This window comes from Cryptotermes secundus, unplaced genomic scaffold (genome assembly GCF_002891405.2).
Source record: "Cryptotermes secundus unplaced genomic scaffold, Csec_1.0 scaffold2757, whole genome shotgun sequence".
In the NCBI taxonomy this organism is placed as follows: Eukaryota; Metazoa; Arthropoda; class Insecta; order Blattodea; family Kalotermitidae; genus Cryptotermes; species Cryptotermes secundus.
The window spans coordinates 82,563-101,413 of record NW_019733375.1 but is presented as its reverse complement, the minus strand read 5'-3'; the positions used below and the strand labels follow the sequence as shown (position 1 = coordinate 101,413).

The window sequence follows — 18,851 nt, the reverse complement described above, 5'->3', positions numbered from 1 at the left end:
TGTACTCTTGCAGGGGGGGGGGGAAGGCAGGTTTCGATATGTCGGATCAGAACATTCCCTTGTCAGTTGGGCCCCAGATAACCTTGGCCTCCCTCCGAGAAACACCACTGACCGTGATATTTGCCTTGTGCGATTGAAGAATCATATTGGGGGAGGGGGGAGGGTTCTAGCAAAATCGAATAAATTATGTTGATTGACAAAGAGACACTTTCACCTATTAGTAATACTTGCAAAATAGTGATGCAAAGTAATTATAATACTAGTTGAAAAGAGTTCCAGTCCAACACTGATACCAAAAGTCGCAGTGATGAAGATGCCTTTTACTCACAAAGTAATACTGGCTCAGTGGGTTTATACCTCTTCCAAGACACAAAATAAAAATGATATACAAAGAAATATATGACAGTCTGACACTGACTTCCTAACTGATAATTCGTCACTGAAAACCAATCCTTGAATGCATCACACTTCCTTGAAGGCTCTGGAAGCAATCATATGCAAGCACCGATGAATATTTCCTCATCAGTTCTCGAAACAAAGCTGGGCTATATTTGGCTGACCAGGTCATAAACAGTCATATCTAAACATAAATAGTATCGAAACCAGTATTGTGATAAACGATTTCATTGCTCAGAGCTAAGGAATATAGGCAATGTAGGAATATAATAGGCACATGACAGACATGTCACTGTTTGCCATGTGCACACTCATCCATACAAGGTACAGAAACATAATGGACCCCTCCTAAATGATGATGTCAACTTACTTATTCCTTCAAGTCTCTTGATGCTGCGTGACGTGGAGACATAGCAAACCCTCAGCACATAGATGAAAGCAAACATCACTGCTGCTGGGATCAGTAACCAGAAGTTCACCACTGCCACAACCAACACAACACCAATCAGTGCCAGTCCTATCTGCAACATCAAACAAAAACTGCAGCCAAACATGATGTTAGTGGATCACCTCACTTGCTCTTGACACGTAAGACAGAGTTCTGTACATGAATAAAACAATGTCACAAAGACAAACTGCTAGTCACAATGGATGCAGCACTGGTTGTTGTGAATACTGAAATAGTTAACTCCCATACCTGCACACAGTCTATCATTGTGCGTGGAAGAGACTCATCAACAGATCCCATATCCTTTGAGAAGCGGTTCAATATCTGACCTGAAAAAACAAAATTTATAAACGAAATTTGTCGTTACAGTGGTGAATGTTAAGTCTGCGGTCTTCTGCAATGTGACACTGTAGAGTTTGGTAGATGGGTACCAAAGTTTCAGGGGAACCTACTGGCTCCATTCCAAAAACACAGGATCTTAATACTTCCTTCATTTTCATTCATTTATCAATGGCTCTACAACCCTACATTGGGCCCTGGTCTCTTCTTTGGCTTTGTAATCTTTTTAACAGATGGCAGAACTCCTTGGACAAGTGATCAGCCCATAACAAGGCCACTATCTACATGCAGAATAAATGTACACACAGACATCCATGCCTTGAATGGGATTTGAGCCCACAATCCCACGATTTGAGCGAGCAAAAGCATTTAAGGTCTTAGACCGTGCGGCCACTGCGATTGGCTCTTCTGTTGTCCAGCCCAGAGTCAATCACTATACCATCTGCATTATCCCAGCTCCTTGGGTGAGTAAGCATAGTTAACACTTGCAGTAAGCAGCTGATATAAATATATGTTTGCAACTGCTTTGTTAGCAAGATATGGGAACTAGGTACTGTCACAAAATGGATAAAACCATTCAGTCTGCAGACTCCTCTACTGTTGATGGTGTGATGTTCACTAGAGTGGACACAATACATAACAAAGAATGGTGCCGAGCACAGAGTATTCTTTTGACGAACCGATGAATAAGGTACTAAGGTACTACTGCATAGAAAAGCAGAATGTAAAAGTGCAGCTGCTGCGTGTCACTGACAGCCTCCAAACTGCATTCTTTTCTATAGTAGGTCATCTGTGAGAAACAGGTTGCATATGGCCAAATATGACAAACAGTGGTAGACCGTAAAGACAAAGTAGCACTGATGTGAAAGATGTTCTATGTGCATTGGTACTAGTACCAGGTTGCTGATCTGACATTTCTCAGTGAACAATGAGGGTGTTACATAATCAGCTGTTGCACCCATTCCACCACATACTGAAACTGCTGCTAGATTATGAGTGCTGAAAAATGTTCTGTGAACAGCTAACACAGCAAGATGGAGTGTCTCCAATCTTTATCAGCTGAGTGTTGCTGATGGATGAAGCACGCTTCACATGGAATGGGACTTTAAATACTCATAACCATCACATATGGGCTGATGAAAATCCAAATCCCTTTCAAGACGCCCAATTCCAGAAACAGTTTGCAATAAATGTTTGGATAGGAATAAGTGGCCATCCCTTCCTAGGTCTTCATAAGCTACCACCTCAACTATCAGGGACCTCCTACTTACAGCTTCTACCTGAACAATTAACACAGCTACTGGCAACACGGCAGATAATATGGGCACTGCATATATGGCCTGTGCAATCACCAGATCTCGTTCCTGCCAGGGTCATCTGCAGAGCATCATTTACACCCAATGATGTAACATGCAAGATGGTGTGTGGAATAGTAGTGAAGCAGTTAGGACAAAAATGCACAACATGCCTGACATCTTTCAGCAGACCAGGAATTATTTACACAGTAGGACTCAGTTACGAATTAACTGCAATGGTGGACTGTTTCAACATCTTCTGTAAACTGTTAGTAACTGGCCACATGCTGTTCTGCTGGCAGCTATTAAAACTCTTTATCCGCAGCTATAGTATGTCTACTCTCCTCTCGTCATGCTTCTGGCTTCCATATTTCACTAACGAAGCAGGTGCAACCATATATTTATATGGCCATTTCTGCTTGCCTGTAAGCGTAGAATATGATGCTTACATTAAGGCATGTTACTACAATGCACCTTGTATATATACATTAGTTTCTTCTACAGAATGTAATAACAGTAAAGCCTTAATACTGGTTGATTATTATCCAGTATATGTCTATAGTTTTAAATTACACATTTGGATAAGTACCAATTACCAGTGAATAGTTACATACGAATTTCATGTTTCTTTATTATAAGGGAAGAGTTCATCACACTCTCAATTATTCAGTTTATCTAAAATAAAACATCTCCAGAATTACTGAATATCACTTCTCTTTCTCACGAGTTACATTTTCTTTCCTTGTAAGTAAGTTGAACAGAACAAATATTTGGACAACCATTTGTGTACACTGTGTGCTTGTACAGTTGTGTTCTATTCTGACACCAGTCTGCATAACACCGTGGCTGAGCTGAAGGCTAGAGAAAACTGCACAATGAGAAGTTCGTAATTTCTGCTCTCCACACCAAATATTATGTTCATCAGACCAAGGAAAAAATGGGCCAGGCATGTAGCAGGCACTCAGGAGATGAGAAATCTGTACAAAATTTTGGGTTAGAAACCTGACACACAGAGATCATTTGGCAGTCCTATGCACAGATTACAGGATACTATTAAAATGGATTTTAAAAACATAACGTAAGGGTGTAGAATTGACTGAATTCATCTGGCTCAAGATGGGGACTGATGGTGGATCGTGTGAAGATGGCAATAAACTTTGGGGTTCCAGAGAATGCAGCAAATTTCTTGACCAGGTGAGTGACTATTAGCTTCCCAAGGACTCTACATAATGGAGTTTGTTAGTTCATCACACACATTAAAGTTATAACATTAGAATCTATGACATACGCTACATACTGAGGTGGACACCTTTTATCAGTAGGCCAAGATTTTCTTTAATCAACATCCTAAACTGCCATCTGTATAAAATATGTTGTACATAAGAACATAAATTATCTTCCCTAAGAACAATTTTGCATATACGAGGAGCGTTCTGTATGTAATGCCTATTTTTTTAATGAAAACTACAACAGATACAGAAAGCATAATAACACAGTTAAATAGAGCAAGATTTCAGCTACTTACAGTTATTTTGCCACATAATCACCACCATTCATTATGCACTTTTGCCAGCAATGAACAAGAGCCTGTATGCCGCGCCCATAAAAGTCTGTGCCAGCAGAGGCTAGCCACTTTCTTACATCTGCAATGACAGCATCGTTGTCTGGAAAATGTTGCCCACACAGTCCGTCTTTCATAGGCCCAAAGAGATGGAAGTCTGAAGGTCCTAAATCGGGGCTATATGGTGGATGTGGTAGGACAGTCCGGCCAAACTTTGAAATGTGCGCGGTGGTCGCCAAACTGGTATAGGGTCTAACGTTATTGTGTTGCAAGCGAAAGGTTGTTTGCTTCTGTGGCCTGACTCAGGAAATGTGGGCTTTCACCTTAGTCAGCGTTGTCTTGTAGTGTTCAGAATTGTCAGTCTCACCAGGCTCCAGGAAATCCAACAAAATGACACCCTGCCTATCCCAAAAGACTGTGCACATCACTTTCCCTGCTAATGGCTGTCTTGAACTTCTTTTTTCTTGGGGAATCCGGATGTTGCCACTCCATGGACTGTCTTTTGGATTCCAGCTTGTAGTGGTGACACCACGTCTCATCTCTGGTGACGATGCTGTCCAGAAACTTGTCACCTTCAGCCTCAAACTGGTGCAACAGGTCCTGACAGACTTCCATTCGATGAGTTTTGTGGTCCTGTGTAAGCATCCGTGGGACATACCTGGAACAAACTGTGCAATAATCCTGCTTCCCAAACATCATTTCCAATGCATTGCAGCCGATATTAAGCCATGCACACAGTTCCCTGGTTGTTATCTGCTGATCTGTATGGATGAGCTGATCGAGGCGCTGTTCATTGTGAGGAGTGGCAGCCGAGCAGGGACGCCCAGGGCATGGCTTGTCGTGCACTTCACATTCACCGTTGAAATGCACTACCCACCGCCTCACTGTGCTGACATCCACTGTATCATCTCCGTACACCTTTAGCAAGCATCGATGGATGTCAATGGGTGCAATCTGTTCGGCTGTGAGAAATTCAATAACACATCTGTTTCGTACGCACTTCTATGTCAGATGCCATTTTGGCAGACTGCTCTGCTGTCACTATCTGTCGCATGACAACCAAACTAACAGTACATTGGTGGGAAGGTTCAACCTTTACTACAACACCACCAACATCCAGCTCAGATGTTACATATTAAGACAAAAAAATAGGAGGCATTATATATGGAGCGCCCTTCGTACCTCAGGGTTCTATCACTTCAGTTCTTTTGTAACACAATATCTTTCAAAAGCTACATAAAGTTCAGATGCCATTTTATTTTGTTCTGGATTCTGCTTCAACAGGGAACAGCAAGATATCAGTTTACCTGAGGGATTGTTGTTGAAGAACTGCATGGTGGCACGAGTGATGCTGGTAAACATGGCGTTGTGTAGGTTGACTGATGCTCTCATGCACATTGCAAAGAATGAAAAGACACTGCTGAATGCAAGTACAATGATGGCAATTATGAAGCCAGTGTATACAAGGATACATGTCTCTGTGCTGGGTAGCCATTCCAATTCAGTACAGTTTGTCGCTGCTATGATGGTGGAATTCACGCAACAGAATGGGCTGGAGATGTCATTTTCTACTGTGAATGTCACATTTATCATACTCGTATTATTGGCAGGAACACAGATCTGACTTGCTCGCTGCTCTTCTATGTCAGACCTATCAACACAACAATAAAATGCATTTAAACACATTAATTTCATGGTTGTGGGAGCCTGGTTACCCTACAGCAAAATCCCTGATTCTCATTCCGAGGGTATTAGGTTCAATACCCAGTTAGCACTGAGTATGAATTTTAATGTACACAGATGCAAGCCCTTACTTTTGCAAAAGTTTAGAAGTTGGAAAAATGGAATATATATGGACTTTAGTGATGTTCTATTTTCTCTTCAGTTCAGAGTCCTAGTTTCAACAGAGCGTTTTAACGGAAGACAACTGCAAAACAATATGGTTCTATAATCCATAACATTCATCAATTTTTCTTGACCAAAACATACCAATAAGACATCCAGTAGTCTCCCAGACTGAAAACAAACTGTGCAAGTATGCACACACCAAACACCAGCAGAGTGATGCCACAGCTCCCTCCAGCCGCACAGTATGCCCGATACACACTGAAACTCACACCGCCCCGTGACCTCATCTCAGCCAACATCTGAGGCTCTGACCAGGACATCGAGCTCTGAATGTTTATTAGAACAAGGGTAGAATATGTTTAGAGCCCAGAACACATGGTGGAGGCCTAAGCAAAATTCTTAGCAGCTAAGAAAGGAACACACATCAGAAGACACGGTTTACACTGAATATAAGAAAAACGACCCCATAGTGGAAGAACCACACGCCAGTTTTAATTAAGACACATAAGATGAATAATCTTAACAAGTTTTAGTGTGTGAAAATTTATTATAGTTGACAAATATGCACTTTTTAAATAATTTTAAAAAGATTTATAAAGGCAAACAATGAAACAGATTAGCGTAATTAGGGCACCTGATGATGGCACTATGTTGCCAAAACATGTCGTGAAGTAACAGGTGAAACTGAATGCNAAAAATGGTGAGCGACCTTTCTGGATGATTTCACATGGAATGACCCGGAACAGACCTCTATATAAAAATGTAAACAAATCACATGCAATGAGGAATATTACATGTACAAAAGGCATGAAAAGTATAATTTTCTGGGATGTGATGTCATGTAGTCTGGTAAAAGTTTACTAACATTTCAGTGGAATACACTGCCTCCATTAACAAGAATGAAGAAAAAAGCATGCGAACAAGGAGAATTAGATAAGCAGAGGGAAAGGTGATAAATATACAGACAGGGGTTAGGACCCCTGAGCGAACCACCAGAAGCATTGAGAACAATGAACCAGAAGTGGCCCTAACAAGGGCCATTTTGACACAAGAGAGATGGGTGACTGAAGCACAAATGTCAGGTGCAGGCAAGTCTGGAGGCCAACGAGTGCAGCACACAGGATATGCAAAGGGAAGCCTACAGTGGCTGAGGGCACACTACAAACAGGGCTGGAAGGAAGGAGCTGCAAGAGAAGCCCTGGTAGGTGTGAGGGCATAGAAACTTCCAGCATTTATTTAATTTCATTAATTTCTTTATACACCTTTACATGGGTTTGTCAAAAGATTAAACAGCCTGACAATGGTCTAAGCCTGTTCTATTAAATAATGTAGCCACTGATATGCATTTAAACCCACTCATTTAGTCACTCTTACTGGAATTGGAGGTAGGGTGAAGGGGACTAACAGCTACTTCATAGTAATTGCAGTGAGAACCTCAAACCTCAAAGAGAAGGGATAATATGTGAAACCAGTTCATTAGGCAAAATATGAAAGCAAATTCTGTACTTAAGCATCCTGTTGCAAGCCACATTAAAACATCTACATATAACACAGTCCATCAATAATGCAACAGACTGTGCATTTTTCTTCCACTTATGCTAGTGAAGACAACACGTCATGCTGCTAGAGGGAACAACGCAGAAGCAAGGGGCATATTACAGATTGCAGACGTAACAGAACAACGGGCTAATGAACATAAATACAAGCTGCTGCAATAAAACACATGGAGAGAAACACATAGTTCTAAACAAATGGAGGGCAACCCTTGGGAGGTGGAACAGAATTTCACCAAAGTGATGAAATTTTTAATAGAGAATTTTGATGGATTTTATTTTATTTTATTAAGTGCACTACAGGGTGTGATTTTAGCGCATACTAATGCAGTGTAGCAGTGTTAATATATTAAGACACATGAAAATGGCCATCTAAGGCTCAATCATGTTGTGATGAAGTGGAAGAAAAAGGAACAATCTGTTGCATTACTGATGGACAGTGTGATACATAGATGTTTTAATATGAAATCAAAATCAGTGCAGTCAGCAGAATTAAGGATACAGCAGTATGAATGAGTGTCACACAGGCAACAACTGATTACCTACAGGTTACAAAAAATTGCACTGTCAAATATACAGCCACTGAGGAGACAACAGACTGGGTGAAGGGACCAAAGAGGAAGAAGTGGACAGACTCAAGAGGCCCAATTACAATAAAGACAGATAAGAATGATACTACTATACAAATATACTTCTATGCCTCATTTCCTGACAAAAGCAATTTGAAGTTCATAACATGATCTAACAGTGCATTACAACCATGGCAAGATCTGCTTACCACAGTAGAAGACTCTGAGGTGTGACGCACATTCCTGCGTACAGGTGATTGTGTGCTGTTGGCAAGGGGCTTCTCCTCATCTTCATGCTCCTCTGGTCCAACGGCAAGTTTCTTTGCAAAGTCAACCCCAGATTTACGCAGTTCCGTGTAAGTGCCCCTGGCTTCTACTGCTCCCTGCATAAAAATATCTCAAACTATACTCAAAATTTCAGTGCAAACAGGACTGGTTTTTAAAACTGAGGTGTTATTTTACACATCATCAAAGTATTTTGGTGCAAATAATGTACAAATATCTGACCTCTGAAACATGCTTCAGGCTAGACAACAATTTTAAACTGATATAATCAATACCTATATTGAAGAGTACTACCTTCTGGGATACAATGCCATGTAGTCTGCTGAAAGTCAACCAAAGTTTCAGAGGAACATATCACACCCATCTTCAGGGTCGAATAAACCGAGCAAGATACCAGCATGAAAGTAGGTGGCAAGCCGAGTAATTGGCTGTCTGTAAATTTTTGATTATATAAGAAGCAGGGGAGAAATGGAAGAACGGGCCTCAGTTCCCATTGGCTCGCCATGGGAGAGAATGAAACCGCCAGGTTCTCACATGACCACAGAGTGAACCAATAGGAGACCAGAAGAGGACTTTATGATGGCCCTGAAAAGGAGCGGTTTTGTTGGTATAGTATAAATACAGGGGAAAAATGAAGTGTGTGAGCCACGGTCATGTTGCGGGGGATGACGGAGTACAGGTAGTGGAAGGAAGCCAGGACATTAGGGTTGGAGGCTGGTGACTGCCCAGAGAAGACATATTTTATGCCCTGATAAGGTCAGCATGCATGGACCTGTGTGGCCCCGCAGAGAACCCACATCTTCCGTCATGTAATGGAGGCTTCCTAAGGGTGTTCATGGAGGTGAGAATTCTCCATGGCTTGCTCAGACAGAAGCCATCCTCCCTGTTCATACTGTTGGCCTGGAGCTCAATCCCAATCACTTTCCTGATGATGTGATCCATATATGTAGGTAAGTCAATAGTTAAGTTACAAATGGATATAGAACTTAAACAAATAAGAGTACTGATTTGAAAAAATGCTTTTATTTCTCAACATAATCTCCCCGTACATTGAGGCACTTGTCCCAGCATTTCACAAGCCCTTGAAAACCAGCATCATAAAATTCTTTGGGCTGCTGTCGGAACCAGGTGGTGACTTCCCTTCCTACAGCTTCATCGTCGGGAAAATGTTCAGCCGAAAGATGTTTAAGAGGGCTGAACAAATGGAAGCTATAGCCCAATCCTTGCTCCAACCGACTTCCATTTGTTCAGCCCTCTTAAACATCATCTTTTGGCTGAACATTTTCCCGACGATGAAGCTGTAGGAAGGGAAGTCACCGCCTGGTTCCAACAGCAGCCCAAAGAATTTTATGATGCTGGTTTTCAGGGGTTTCTGAAACGATGGGACAAGTGCCTCAATGTACAGGGAGATTGTGATGAGAAATAAAAGCATTTTTCAAATCAGTACTCTTATTTGTTTAATTTCTATATCCACTTGTAACTTACTTATTGACTTACCCTCGTATCTGAGTTTGGTGGAGAGGATGGCGGTGTAGCTGGATACGGTGCCCCAAGCTGATACTGAGCTCTGCCATGGCTGACTTGTCATGCCACTGGAACCCCTTCAGCCTAGTGTCAATCAAATGGCCCACCTGCCCAATGCGGACCTGACCACACTCACAGGGGAAGCTCTATACTCCCTGCATCTTTCAGCCCCAGGTTGTCCTTGACCGAAAGGAAACTAGTATTTTCCTGGGAGGGAGGCCCACAGCACCCTGCTGTTAGTAGTCTCTGACAGATATTTACCTGAACTGTTTTATCGTAAAGGAGAAGAAGGAAGGGTATGATTAAAGAACAGAGATAAAACAGACAGGAATGGAAGAAAGAAGGCGAGGGATGAAGATACAAATGAAATGATTTTCCATAAGGGACTAAATCTCTGTACATACCAAAAAAAGTCAGGGACAGTTTACAGACTATACCATGCTTCTTAAGATATACATATTATTCTTTAAAGTTTACTGGCGTAAGTAAACAGTATTTTGTATGTAAACAATAATAAATGAAGCAACTATCCATTCAATTTTCAACAGACACTATACTAATTGTAAATGATTACAAACATGTTGTGACATATGTACATTATTGAGAATAATGATGTCATCAGCTGTGTGGAGGTACTGCAGCTGATGTGTGACCAGCACTCTAGTCTTCCCCACAAGGAAGCCACAAATACAATCCTCAAACAGGTGACGCCCCACACGTGTGTCCACAGCGGACAGTGGGTCATCAAGCAAGTAGATGTCTGCTTCTTTGTAAACAGCTCTGAAAACAGAGAAAGGAGTACCTTTCTGGGCACTAATTACACAAAATTCACAGAATAAATGCAAACCACATTCCATCGTCTGCATGCTTCATCTCTTAAATTCTAGCTGCATTTTGATGAAATCTCATACAACGGATCTGCAATAATACAGGGTAACTCATTCAGAATTAGTCCCAAATTAAAAATTTTATATCATGCAACAGCTTACTGATGAAAACAAAACTTTGTGAGTACATACCCTAGTAGACGTGGAGGTAACAGAGCTACAGAAGATGCTGATATTTGCTCCGCTCTGCCTGAAGACACAGCCTGATAGGGCATTGGATCAATTGCAGAAATGATGCAAGCATGCAGGCATCAGATGAGTGTTGCAAAGCACGCAGCATTACAAGTTTTGTTTTCATCAACCAGTTAATGTGGGAATTATATAATTATTAATTTTGGGCCTTCTCTCAGTGAATCACCCTGTAGTTATTGTTAATGACAAAATACTGCAAAACCTCAATGATTCAGATACAAGGGCCTGACAAAGGTCAGTTACCAAAGATCTGTTTAGTCCAGATATAAAATCACTGAAAGGAGTGAGGCATGCATTCTAATGACTTACAGGTATATTAGTTATCTCTACTGGAATTCCACAATTTCAGTAAAATAGAGATGTTCATAAAATATGCTCAATGCTTCAAAGTGCTGTACTTACACAACCATGACACAAACTCAAAGCAAAACGAAAATGATGATGTTATTTAATTTCCACGTGTGCACCTCCTGCTGTAGTGAATATCAAGATATCATTTTATCTTGGTTTGAATATCTGTTTTTCCTAGGAAGAGAATAATAGGCAAAGTACTGATTGGCTCTATCAACTCCCTTCATGAAGAAATTCAAATAGGCTTCTTTACTTGCCCATGTCTCCTTTGAACATCAACCATGCTCAAATTGTGAATTGGGAAATCATGTTCACAACATGAGTATCCCTCCAGGACTGAAGAAGAATATCCCCCTTCCTCCTGAATGTGGTTTCACCACATTTCAGGGATTTAGATTCCTCTTTCAGATCTGGAGGAAGGCCTCTGTTCACCCTAACTGTTCCACAAACATGTACTTTTCTCAAAAGAAGGTATTCTGCAGTTGCCACACTGTTATAATATTTGTCTTGATAGACATGGTAATTTTGATCAAGATAGGGTTCCAAAATGGAAAGAATAGTTTCTTTAATTTTTTGCCTTCACCAGAATAAATTTCTAAATTTCCAATATAGCCTGACATGCTTTTAGTAACTACATGAACAAGTAGGCTATACTCTAAGTTTCCCAGGATTATATGTTCACATACGAAGCCTTCTCCTCCAAGGAATCACAGATTCATCCAAAGACAGTTGTTGGTTTGGCTTATAAACTGTCTGAATTTTCTGAATGAAAAAGTTTAATAAGAGCTGAATTTTGAAAAGCCTGCTTGTTGATTGTGGTTGCAGTTCATTATTATTGAAATGCAAACACCACCAAATTTGTTCAAATCTCTTACGGCTCATGAGTTTGCCGAAAATGGGAATTCCTAAAAATGGATCTGATGATCAATACTCTTTTAGATTATCCCTCCTTGTATGCCCCATTAGAAAGATTACTGCAAACATTTTTTCATTTCTGCTGAAGTGACATCCACCCACTTCAACACCTTATAACTTCTGTCATACTCTTCACGGTGTTGGAGATAGTATCTGTTAGTTTCCTGACATAATACGTCAAAGAAACTATCTCCAAAAAACAGTTCTGCTACTTCAGACACTTGCGTTGGGTCCGATAGAATTTGTTTCACCCCTGGATTTCCAGTAACCTGCCCCAAACTAGGCATTTTGTCTACTTTTCCCCATGTGGCTGTCCCCGCAATGTTACTACCCGCATTTTCATCAGAGCTACTGTCACTTTCACTTTCACTGTCTGTGGCCACAATTTTTTTGCTCGCCCCTGCCACACTCACTATCAGATTGTGAGTCACTATCACTAGCAGACTCACAAGCGACGTCAGATAGCTCATCGGAGAACAAGTCAGATATTTCTTGTTCTCCGAGAGATCGCTTGGTCTTCAACTGCTTTTGTCCTTGACCCATATTGCACTATTAACTTATGACCTGGTATATAGAACTTGAAGATGAACAAAGGCATTTTCCTTTGGAGTGGGATAGGAAAACAGTGAGGTCTTGTTACTGACTACTAAGCAAACATTCAGGATGTCTTACACAACAGTTATCCATCTGCGTGGCGCTAGAGCAAGGTATAGTGTGTTGCAACATAACGTGTCCTAGAATCATAATATTATGCGACCGGTCCGCAAAGTGCTAATATGGTAGGAATTTACAATAAATTAGAAGTGTTCTTAATTGCCCATCATTTCCACCTACTCACCATATCACTGGAAGAAGTGATGTGTCTCATATGTGCTACCACAAAGACCAAAGACACTGTCACTATGGGGCAGCAGCAGGAAGTCCCATTTAAGAGCATGGACCCTCACCCTGCCCTCTGTCCACTGCTCAGGGTGACACCCCTCTCCCCCACAACGGTCCTGTCACCATGGGGTAGCAGCTGGAAGTCCCGTTCATGAGCACAGACACTCACCTTACCAGGCTGATCCTTGCCCTTTGTCCACCACTCAGGGTGACACCCCTCTCCCCCGCAATGGTCCTGTCATGAGGGGAGAGCAGCTCGAAGTTCCGTTCAAGAGCACAAATACTCACCTTGCCAGGCTGATCCTCGCCCTCTGTCCACCACTGAGGGTGACACCCCTGTCCCGCACAATAGTCCTATCACTGTGGGGCAGCAGCTGGAAGTCCCATTCAAGAGCATGAACCCTCACCTTGCCAGGCTGATCCTCGCCCTCTGCCCACCACTCAGGGTGACACCCCTCTCCCCCACAATGGTCCTGTCACTGTGGGGTAGCAGCTGGAAGTCCCGTTCAAGAGCACAGACTCTGACCACTTGTCTGTACCGGTTCCTGTCCATGGGCTGCCCAAACAGGATGTTCTGCCGTACAGAGCCTGTGAACAGCCAGGGCTCCTGCGATGCATATGATACTGATCCACCCACAGAGATGGAGCCACTGTTGAGGGGCAGTTCCTTCAGGATGGCATGCAGCAGTGATGTCTGCAACATTAGCACACAGTCATTATAACATCAGCCTGTGTACCAAGCCCCCAGCACTGCTCATTCCTTCCCCTTTCCTCCAACACAACTGCAGCTCACCTTCCCTGAGCCGACAGGTCCGACAACAGCCACAAGTTCTCCGGGCCTCACATCCAGACTCACATCTGTCAGAGTGTTCTCAGACAAGTCCTCAGTCCATTTGGCTGTCACATGGGCACTCTTGATTCCACCAGAAAACTCCTGGGATGTTTCTGGTTTCGTTTGATCTTCTTCAGTCTGAATATCAATCCTACTATCACATTCTGGCTTTGTTTCAATGGAAGCTGCCTTTGCTTCCAGTAAGTGATTACTGATCCTGTAATCATTATCTCCCTCACCTCCAGCCCCATCACTCAGAGACTTCCCAGGTCCCAGATTCTGTCCAGCCACATCCACCACTTCATCATACAACAAGAAGGTCTGTAATATACATAACAACAATAATAATTTAGTTAATGTCTTTATTCATTTATGAGTACGCACTTACTCCGCAGCCCAAAAGTCAATTATAACGTATGATGAGCAAAAGAAGAAAACAAAACAAAAATATATGTGAACAAACAAATAACAAATCAAAACAACAAATTGTCAATGAAAATCCGTCGAGTGTAACAATGTTTTTACGTCACTTATTTATCTCACTTGCAAGTGAGATAAATAAGTGACCTAAAAACATTGTTACACTCGACGGATTTTCATTGACAATTTGTGATTGATAGTGTAACGGACCAAAAATGAAACAATTCAAATCAAAACAACTTTTGCCCTTTAGACATTATTAAAAATTCAGTAAGTGCAACAGTGTCAATCATTATGCAATAACACTATAGTGACTATATACAGGTTTTGGATTGATGATCACACTTACTGGAATCTTTCACATAGTGCGTGACTACACTTTACAGTTCACTATTACACACAGCCTCAGTTATACCTTCACTGTCATTGCTTGATAGTGGCTTTGAATGGCAGACATTCCCCTTCCTCTGTGTTCCTGAACTGTACCCAGCCTCAGCTACCAGCCTCCAACAGCAATAGCTCACAACTGAAACACAGCAGTTCCCTGACGGACTTACTGACTGACTCACTCCTCACTAACTCAAATTCCATGACATAGAGCAACCTATGAACTCTAGCAGCCATTTTGTTTCAAGTACCATTTTTGTAATGACCAATATTTTGTCTTTCCCTGACAAAGCTTCACTGAGGGCTGTGATGATTTGTTTGCACTACAGTGGCAGTTTTTAACATGTTATTGTTAGTTGAACTGGTAGCCCGTGCTGCCAGATCTGTTCTCTAAATTTGTGAATTGTGGAAAATGGCAATGGCGTTGTAAATACTTGTACTTCCGAGTCATTTGTATATGTGATCAATAAATCCATTCAACAATCCACACCCCGTCTACAGTCACACATACATCATGTCAATATTGCCCGCATCTTCAGGGTACAAGCTGAAGGCAGCTTCCTACATGACTAAATAGTGCCATAAGTCTGAAGACCACATTATGGATATAGGCCTTGTTACAGCATTCTCTGGGCACGCATTCAATTTGTACTGCCTAACATCGCACAAGTGATGTATTATATCAGGTTATATAATTCTAATCTTCATTTCATGCATCCTGTTGTGTTACAATAGGTAACTTTATTTTTCCATCACAACACAACAACTAAGGAGTATCAAGGTCAATACCCAGCTATGTCACACTACATGTTTCGGCCGTTAACAGCCATCATCAGGTGAATACAAATCAACAAACATATACTATTGAACTGTAGTATAATTAGATACAGTGACAAAATAGTTAATTCTTTTGTGTAAAAATACAATGGTCACTTATATATAAAACTGAAGGTTATAATATAAAACAAGATTAAAATTGATGTTTTATAACATCTGATCAGTCGTATGTTTACTTTATACATTCCGTGAACAAAATAAAAATATAAGATGGTATTGGACGCCTATGACGTTGCAAGCAGAGGTGCCTCATCATACTAAAGAAAATGTCCGTACTGTATGATTCATTATGTGCCAACTTGCAAATAACTAATTAACTGTGTANTACCGCACTTCCTAGTGCTATTGACCTCAAGTTCCTGGATTTACTGGCCGTCCCCCCCCCTACTTAGTACACATCATATGGTCTTTATCGCTCTCAACAATCTCGACAGACGTGAAACATCCTTTCCCTCAAGAGAATCCAACTAGCCACACTAGTTCTTCGTCATGTCATTGACGTCAATAGCCTGTCCTCAACCTACCGGTTTTTCTTGACTACTGCACTTCCTAGTGCTATTGACCTCAAGTTTCCTGTACTCACTGGCCGTTCCCCCTCTCCCTTAGTCACACACCATATATGGCCTTAATCGCTCTCCACTGCTCCCATTGGTCCGTTCTCCCTAACCACCCCCCCCCTGCCTACTTCGTATATAAGCAGCACCTTCCACATCCTATCACCACAGCTACTGCTCTTCGCAGCCATTCAACTGCTCTGAAGATGGAGGCACTCGTTCCTCCGAAACGTCGGCCAAAACGAAGAATACACGGTGCCTAAACCCAGAAGACAACTTTGTTCAACTAATTAACTGTTCAAACAAAATGAAATAGTAGTCCAATGAACTCTGCATGTAATGTCAGGTAAAAATTCACTGAGGTTATACAGACAGCTCAAACAAGATTCACATGAATGTACACACCTTGATTCGCTGAACAGAAGTATATGCTTCAGAAAAGTGTGCTATTGCAAGTGAGAGGAAGCTTGTCATGGACTCTGTGAGGGTGCTGAAGTAGGCAGTGACCACAAACATCTGAAATAACAACAAATAATCAAGATCTGTAGGTTAACAAATGCACTGACATGATTTATCTTTCATTTGAAAAGAACTGAGACAAGAGGAAGGATGGACAACTGATTAGCCGGACACCAGCAAACACTTCGGAAGTGCAACTACAGGTACGAAACGGTTCAATCCTTCACTTCACTCTTATTACTGTGTGTTCACGAAGTAGGACCTCAGCAAGTGAATGATTTCCTCCCGATAAGAAGGTAATTCTCTACCACACAGATCAAATTGGAGGTCCCACCTAAGCTTGGAAAATGATTTCAGTATTTTACTTGTCATACTACAACAGTCACTGAAAATGGTGCTATTCAACACCCAAGCACATTCCCACAGATAAAAATCATGCTCAGGCAATATTACGAGTCAGAACATAACATAAAGGAACTCCTACTGCAATAAGAAGTGCACGGCACATTTCTGTTTGCACTTGTGACCAGTCAGCAGTGAGCAGTGAGTGTTCTGTCCATTTGTGATGTCCAACAACAGCGAGTTAAAGCACTGAACTGTTACTGAAAATTATCGACGAGGATCTATCAGGTCAATGCAGCAGGACACTCTATACAAAATGTAATGCTGACTCTATGGGCTGTATTCAGTTAATGAATATGACAATGTTCTCAAATCAAAATTAGATTTTTATTTATGATGAACCTGAATCACAAAGTCTACAGAATTAATCACAAATTCCACAACGTTATTCTAGAAACCACAAATGGTGAAACCACCACTGTGTTGCAGTGCAAGATGTGCTTCGAAGGCACCACACAGCACCTATTGTAAAATCAGGTAAGTAACGTGTCACTACTGAAAGCATCTACCAAGAACAGACACAAACTCCAGTTAGGCCGATATGGTAAAGAGGCATTATATTATTGGAAAGGGGAGGCCCACTAGTTAAACATCCTGCTCTAAGAGCTGGTGGTAACAATGCCACAAACAAAGGAATGAACCTCTATTTGACATAAAAACTACTTAACTCTCTCACATACAACAGAAACGGGTACCAGGAATCTTTCTGCAGGTAAAGGGCAGCTGGCACGTACAGCTGACAACCTTACTGTCATCTGTGAGCCGAATGTCTGGAAAATGTGGGACCTTCAACATCTCGCAACCCTATGGGCTTTCATAGTCTGCTACAGGGATAGCTTTACCTTTTTATGTTTTAGTTATCGCCTCTAAAAGTAAAATTAAATCTGTTTGTCTGTCTCTCTGTACACTCCCTGGTGCTTGAATGGTTCAGAGAAGTTTCCTCACATGCTATGGTTATACACATTACAAAAGCTCTTACTTAACCAACTATCAACATAACATAACCGTGACTGTTCTGGGAAGCAAACAGTTACTTGGCAAGTCAAGAAATTCCCAGCCATTATTTACAGTTTTCAGGGGAACCCACCACTGGTCCCTACTGTGCCAGATGAATCCAGTCTATAACTCGTCATAATTCTTTAAGATTTGTTTCATTACTGTCCTCTTGTCTATGCCTAGGTCTTCTTCCTAGTGGTCATTTTTGCTGAGCACTTCATGCTATTAGCTTGTGTGCATAAGTCTTCACTCCTATGTGTGCTATATGTCCTGCTCATCTCATCTTTAATTTATAATCCTAATAACATTTGTTGAAACCCCTCATTATTCAATTTTCCTTCTCCAGTCTCATGTTCCTGGCTCCCTCTTAGGTCTAAATATACCCCTTAGCACCCTCAGACTGTGTTCCTACTCTAATGTGAGACTAACACAGGCACTCTAGAAATCTGAACCCACACAGTATGAGTATTCTATGGCTGAAACACAAAATGCAGGGGCAGTCATATCCCATATAAGTGTTCATGAAGCTGAACCTTATAAATAGCCTTTCTGAGCTTTTCAGATTAAACACAAAACAGTTAATTTCTCATACATATCTCTAGTGATCTCAAATAAAACAAACAGCCTCATCTACAGGATGTACCACCATAAACAGTACTTCAGAGTAGTTACTATAGGATTCTTACAACGGTGTATAACACACAGAGATATTGGGTTTTCAGATTTTATCCATCGTCCTGGTTTTAAGATAACTAAGAAAAACACGACGTTTCGGAAACTGGATCTGTTTCCGTCCTCAGGTGAGGGAAAACACCTATTCTGTTGGGTTCCTTAGAAAGACCTAGCCTCAATCACTGGTCCAGTTTCTGAAACGTCATGTTTTTCTTAGTTATCTTAAAACCAGGACAATGGATAAAGT

The 18,851-nt window shown here is 41.4% G+C and overlaps 1 protein-coding gene across 7 annotated transcripts in view; it reads right to left on the bottom strand.

The window, feature by feature from the left end:
* LOC111868147 (probable multidrug resistance-associated protein lethal(2)03659) overlaps nucleotides 1–18,851 on the bottom strand; it is a 59,850-nt gene that overhangs the window by 18,612 nt on the left and 22,387 nt on the right. For all 7 annotated transcript variants that reach the window (XR_002843464.2, XM_023858567.2, XM_023858565.2 and 4 more), the window contains 9 exons: nucleotides 16,481–16,591; nucleotides 13,839–14,198; nucleotides 13,453–13,739; nucleotides 10,415–10,598; nucleotides 8,219–8,392; nucleotides 6,029–6,213; nucleotides 5,347–5,690; nucleotides 1,094–1,173; nucleotides 767–917 (listed from right to left, as the gene is read on the bottom strand). Coding sequence is in view for 6 of the 7 variants with exons in the window: in XM_023858567.2 (XP_023714335.1) it covers nucleotides 767–917; nucleotides 1,094–1,173; nucleotides 5,347–5,690; nucleotides 6,029–6,213; nucleotides 8,219–8,392; nucleotides 10,415–10,598; nucleotides 13,453–13,739; nucleotides 13,839–14,198; nucleotides 16,481–16,591 (1,876 nt within the window). In the remaining variant the exon portion in view is untranslated. The remainder of the gene's footprint in view (nucleotides 1–766; nucleotides 918–1,093; nucleotides 1,174–5,346; nucleotides 5,691–6,028; nucleotides 6,214–8,218; nucleotides 8,393–10,414; nucleotides 10,599–13,452; nucleotides 13,740–13,838; nucleotides 14,199–16,480; nucleotides 16,592–18,851) is intronic.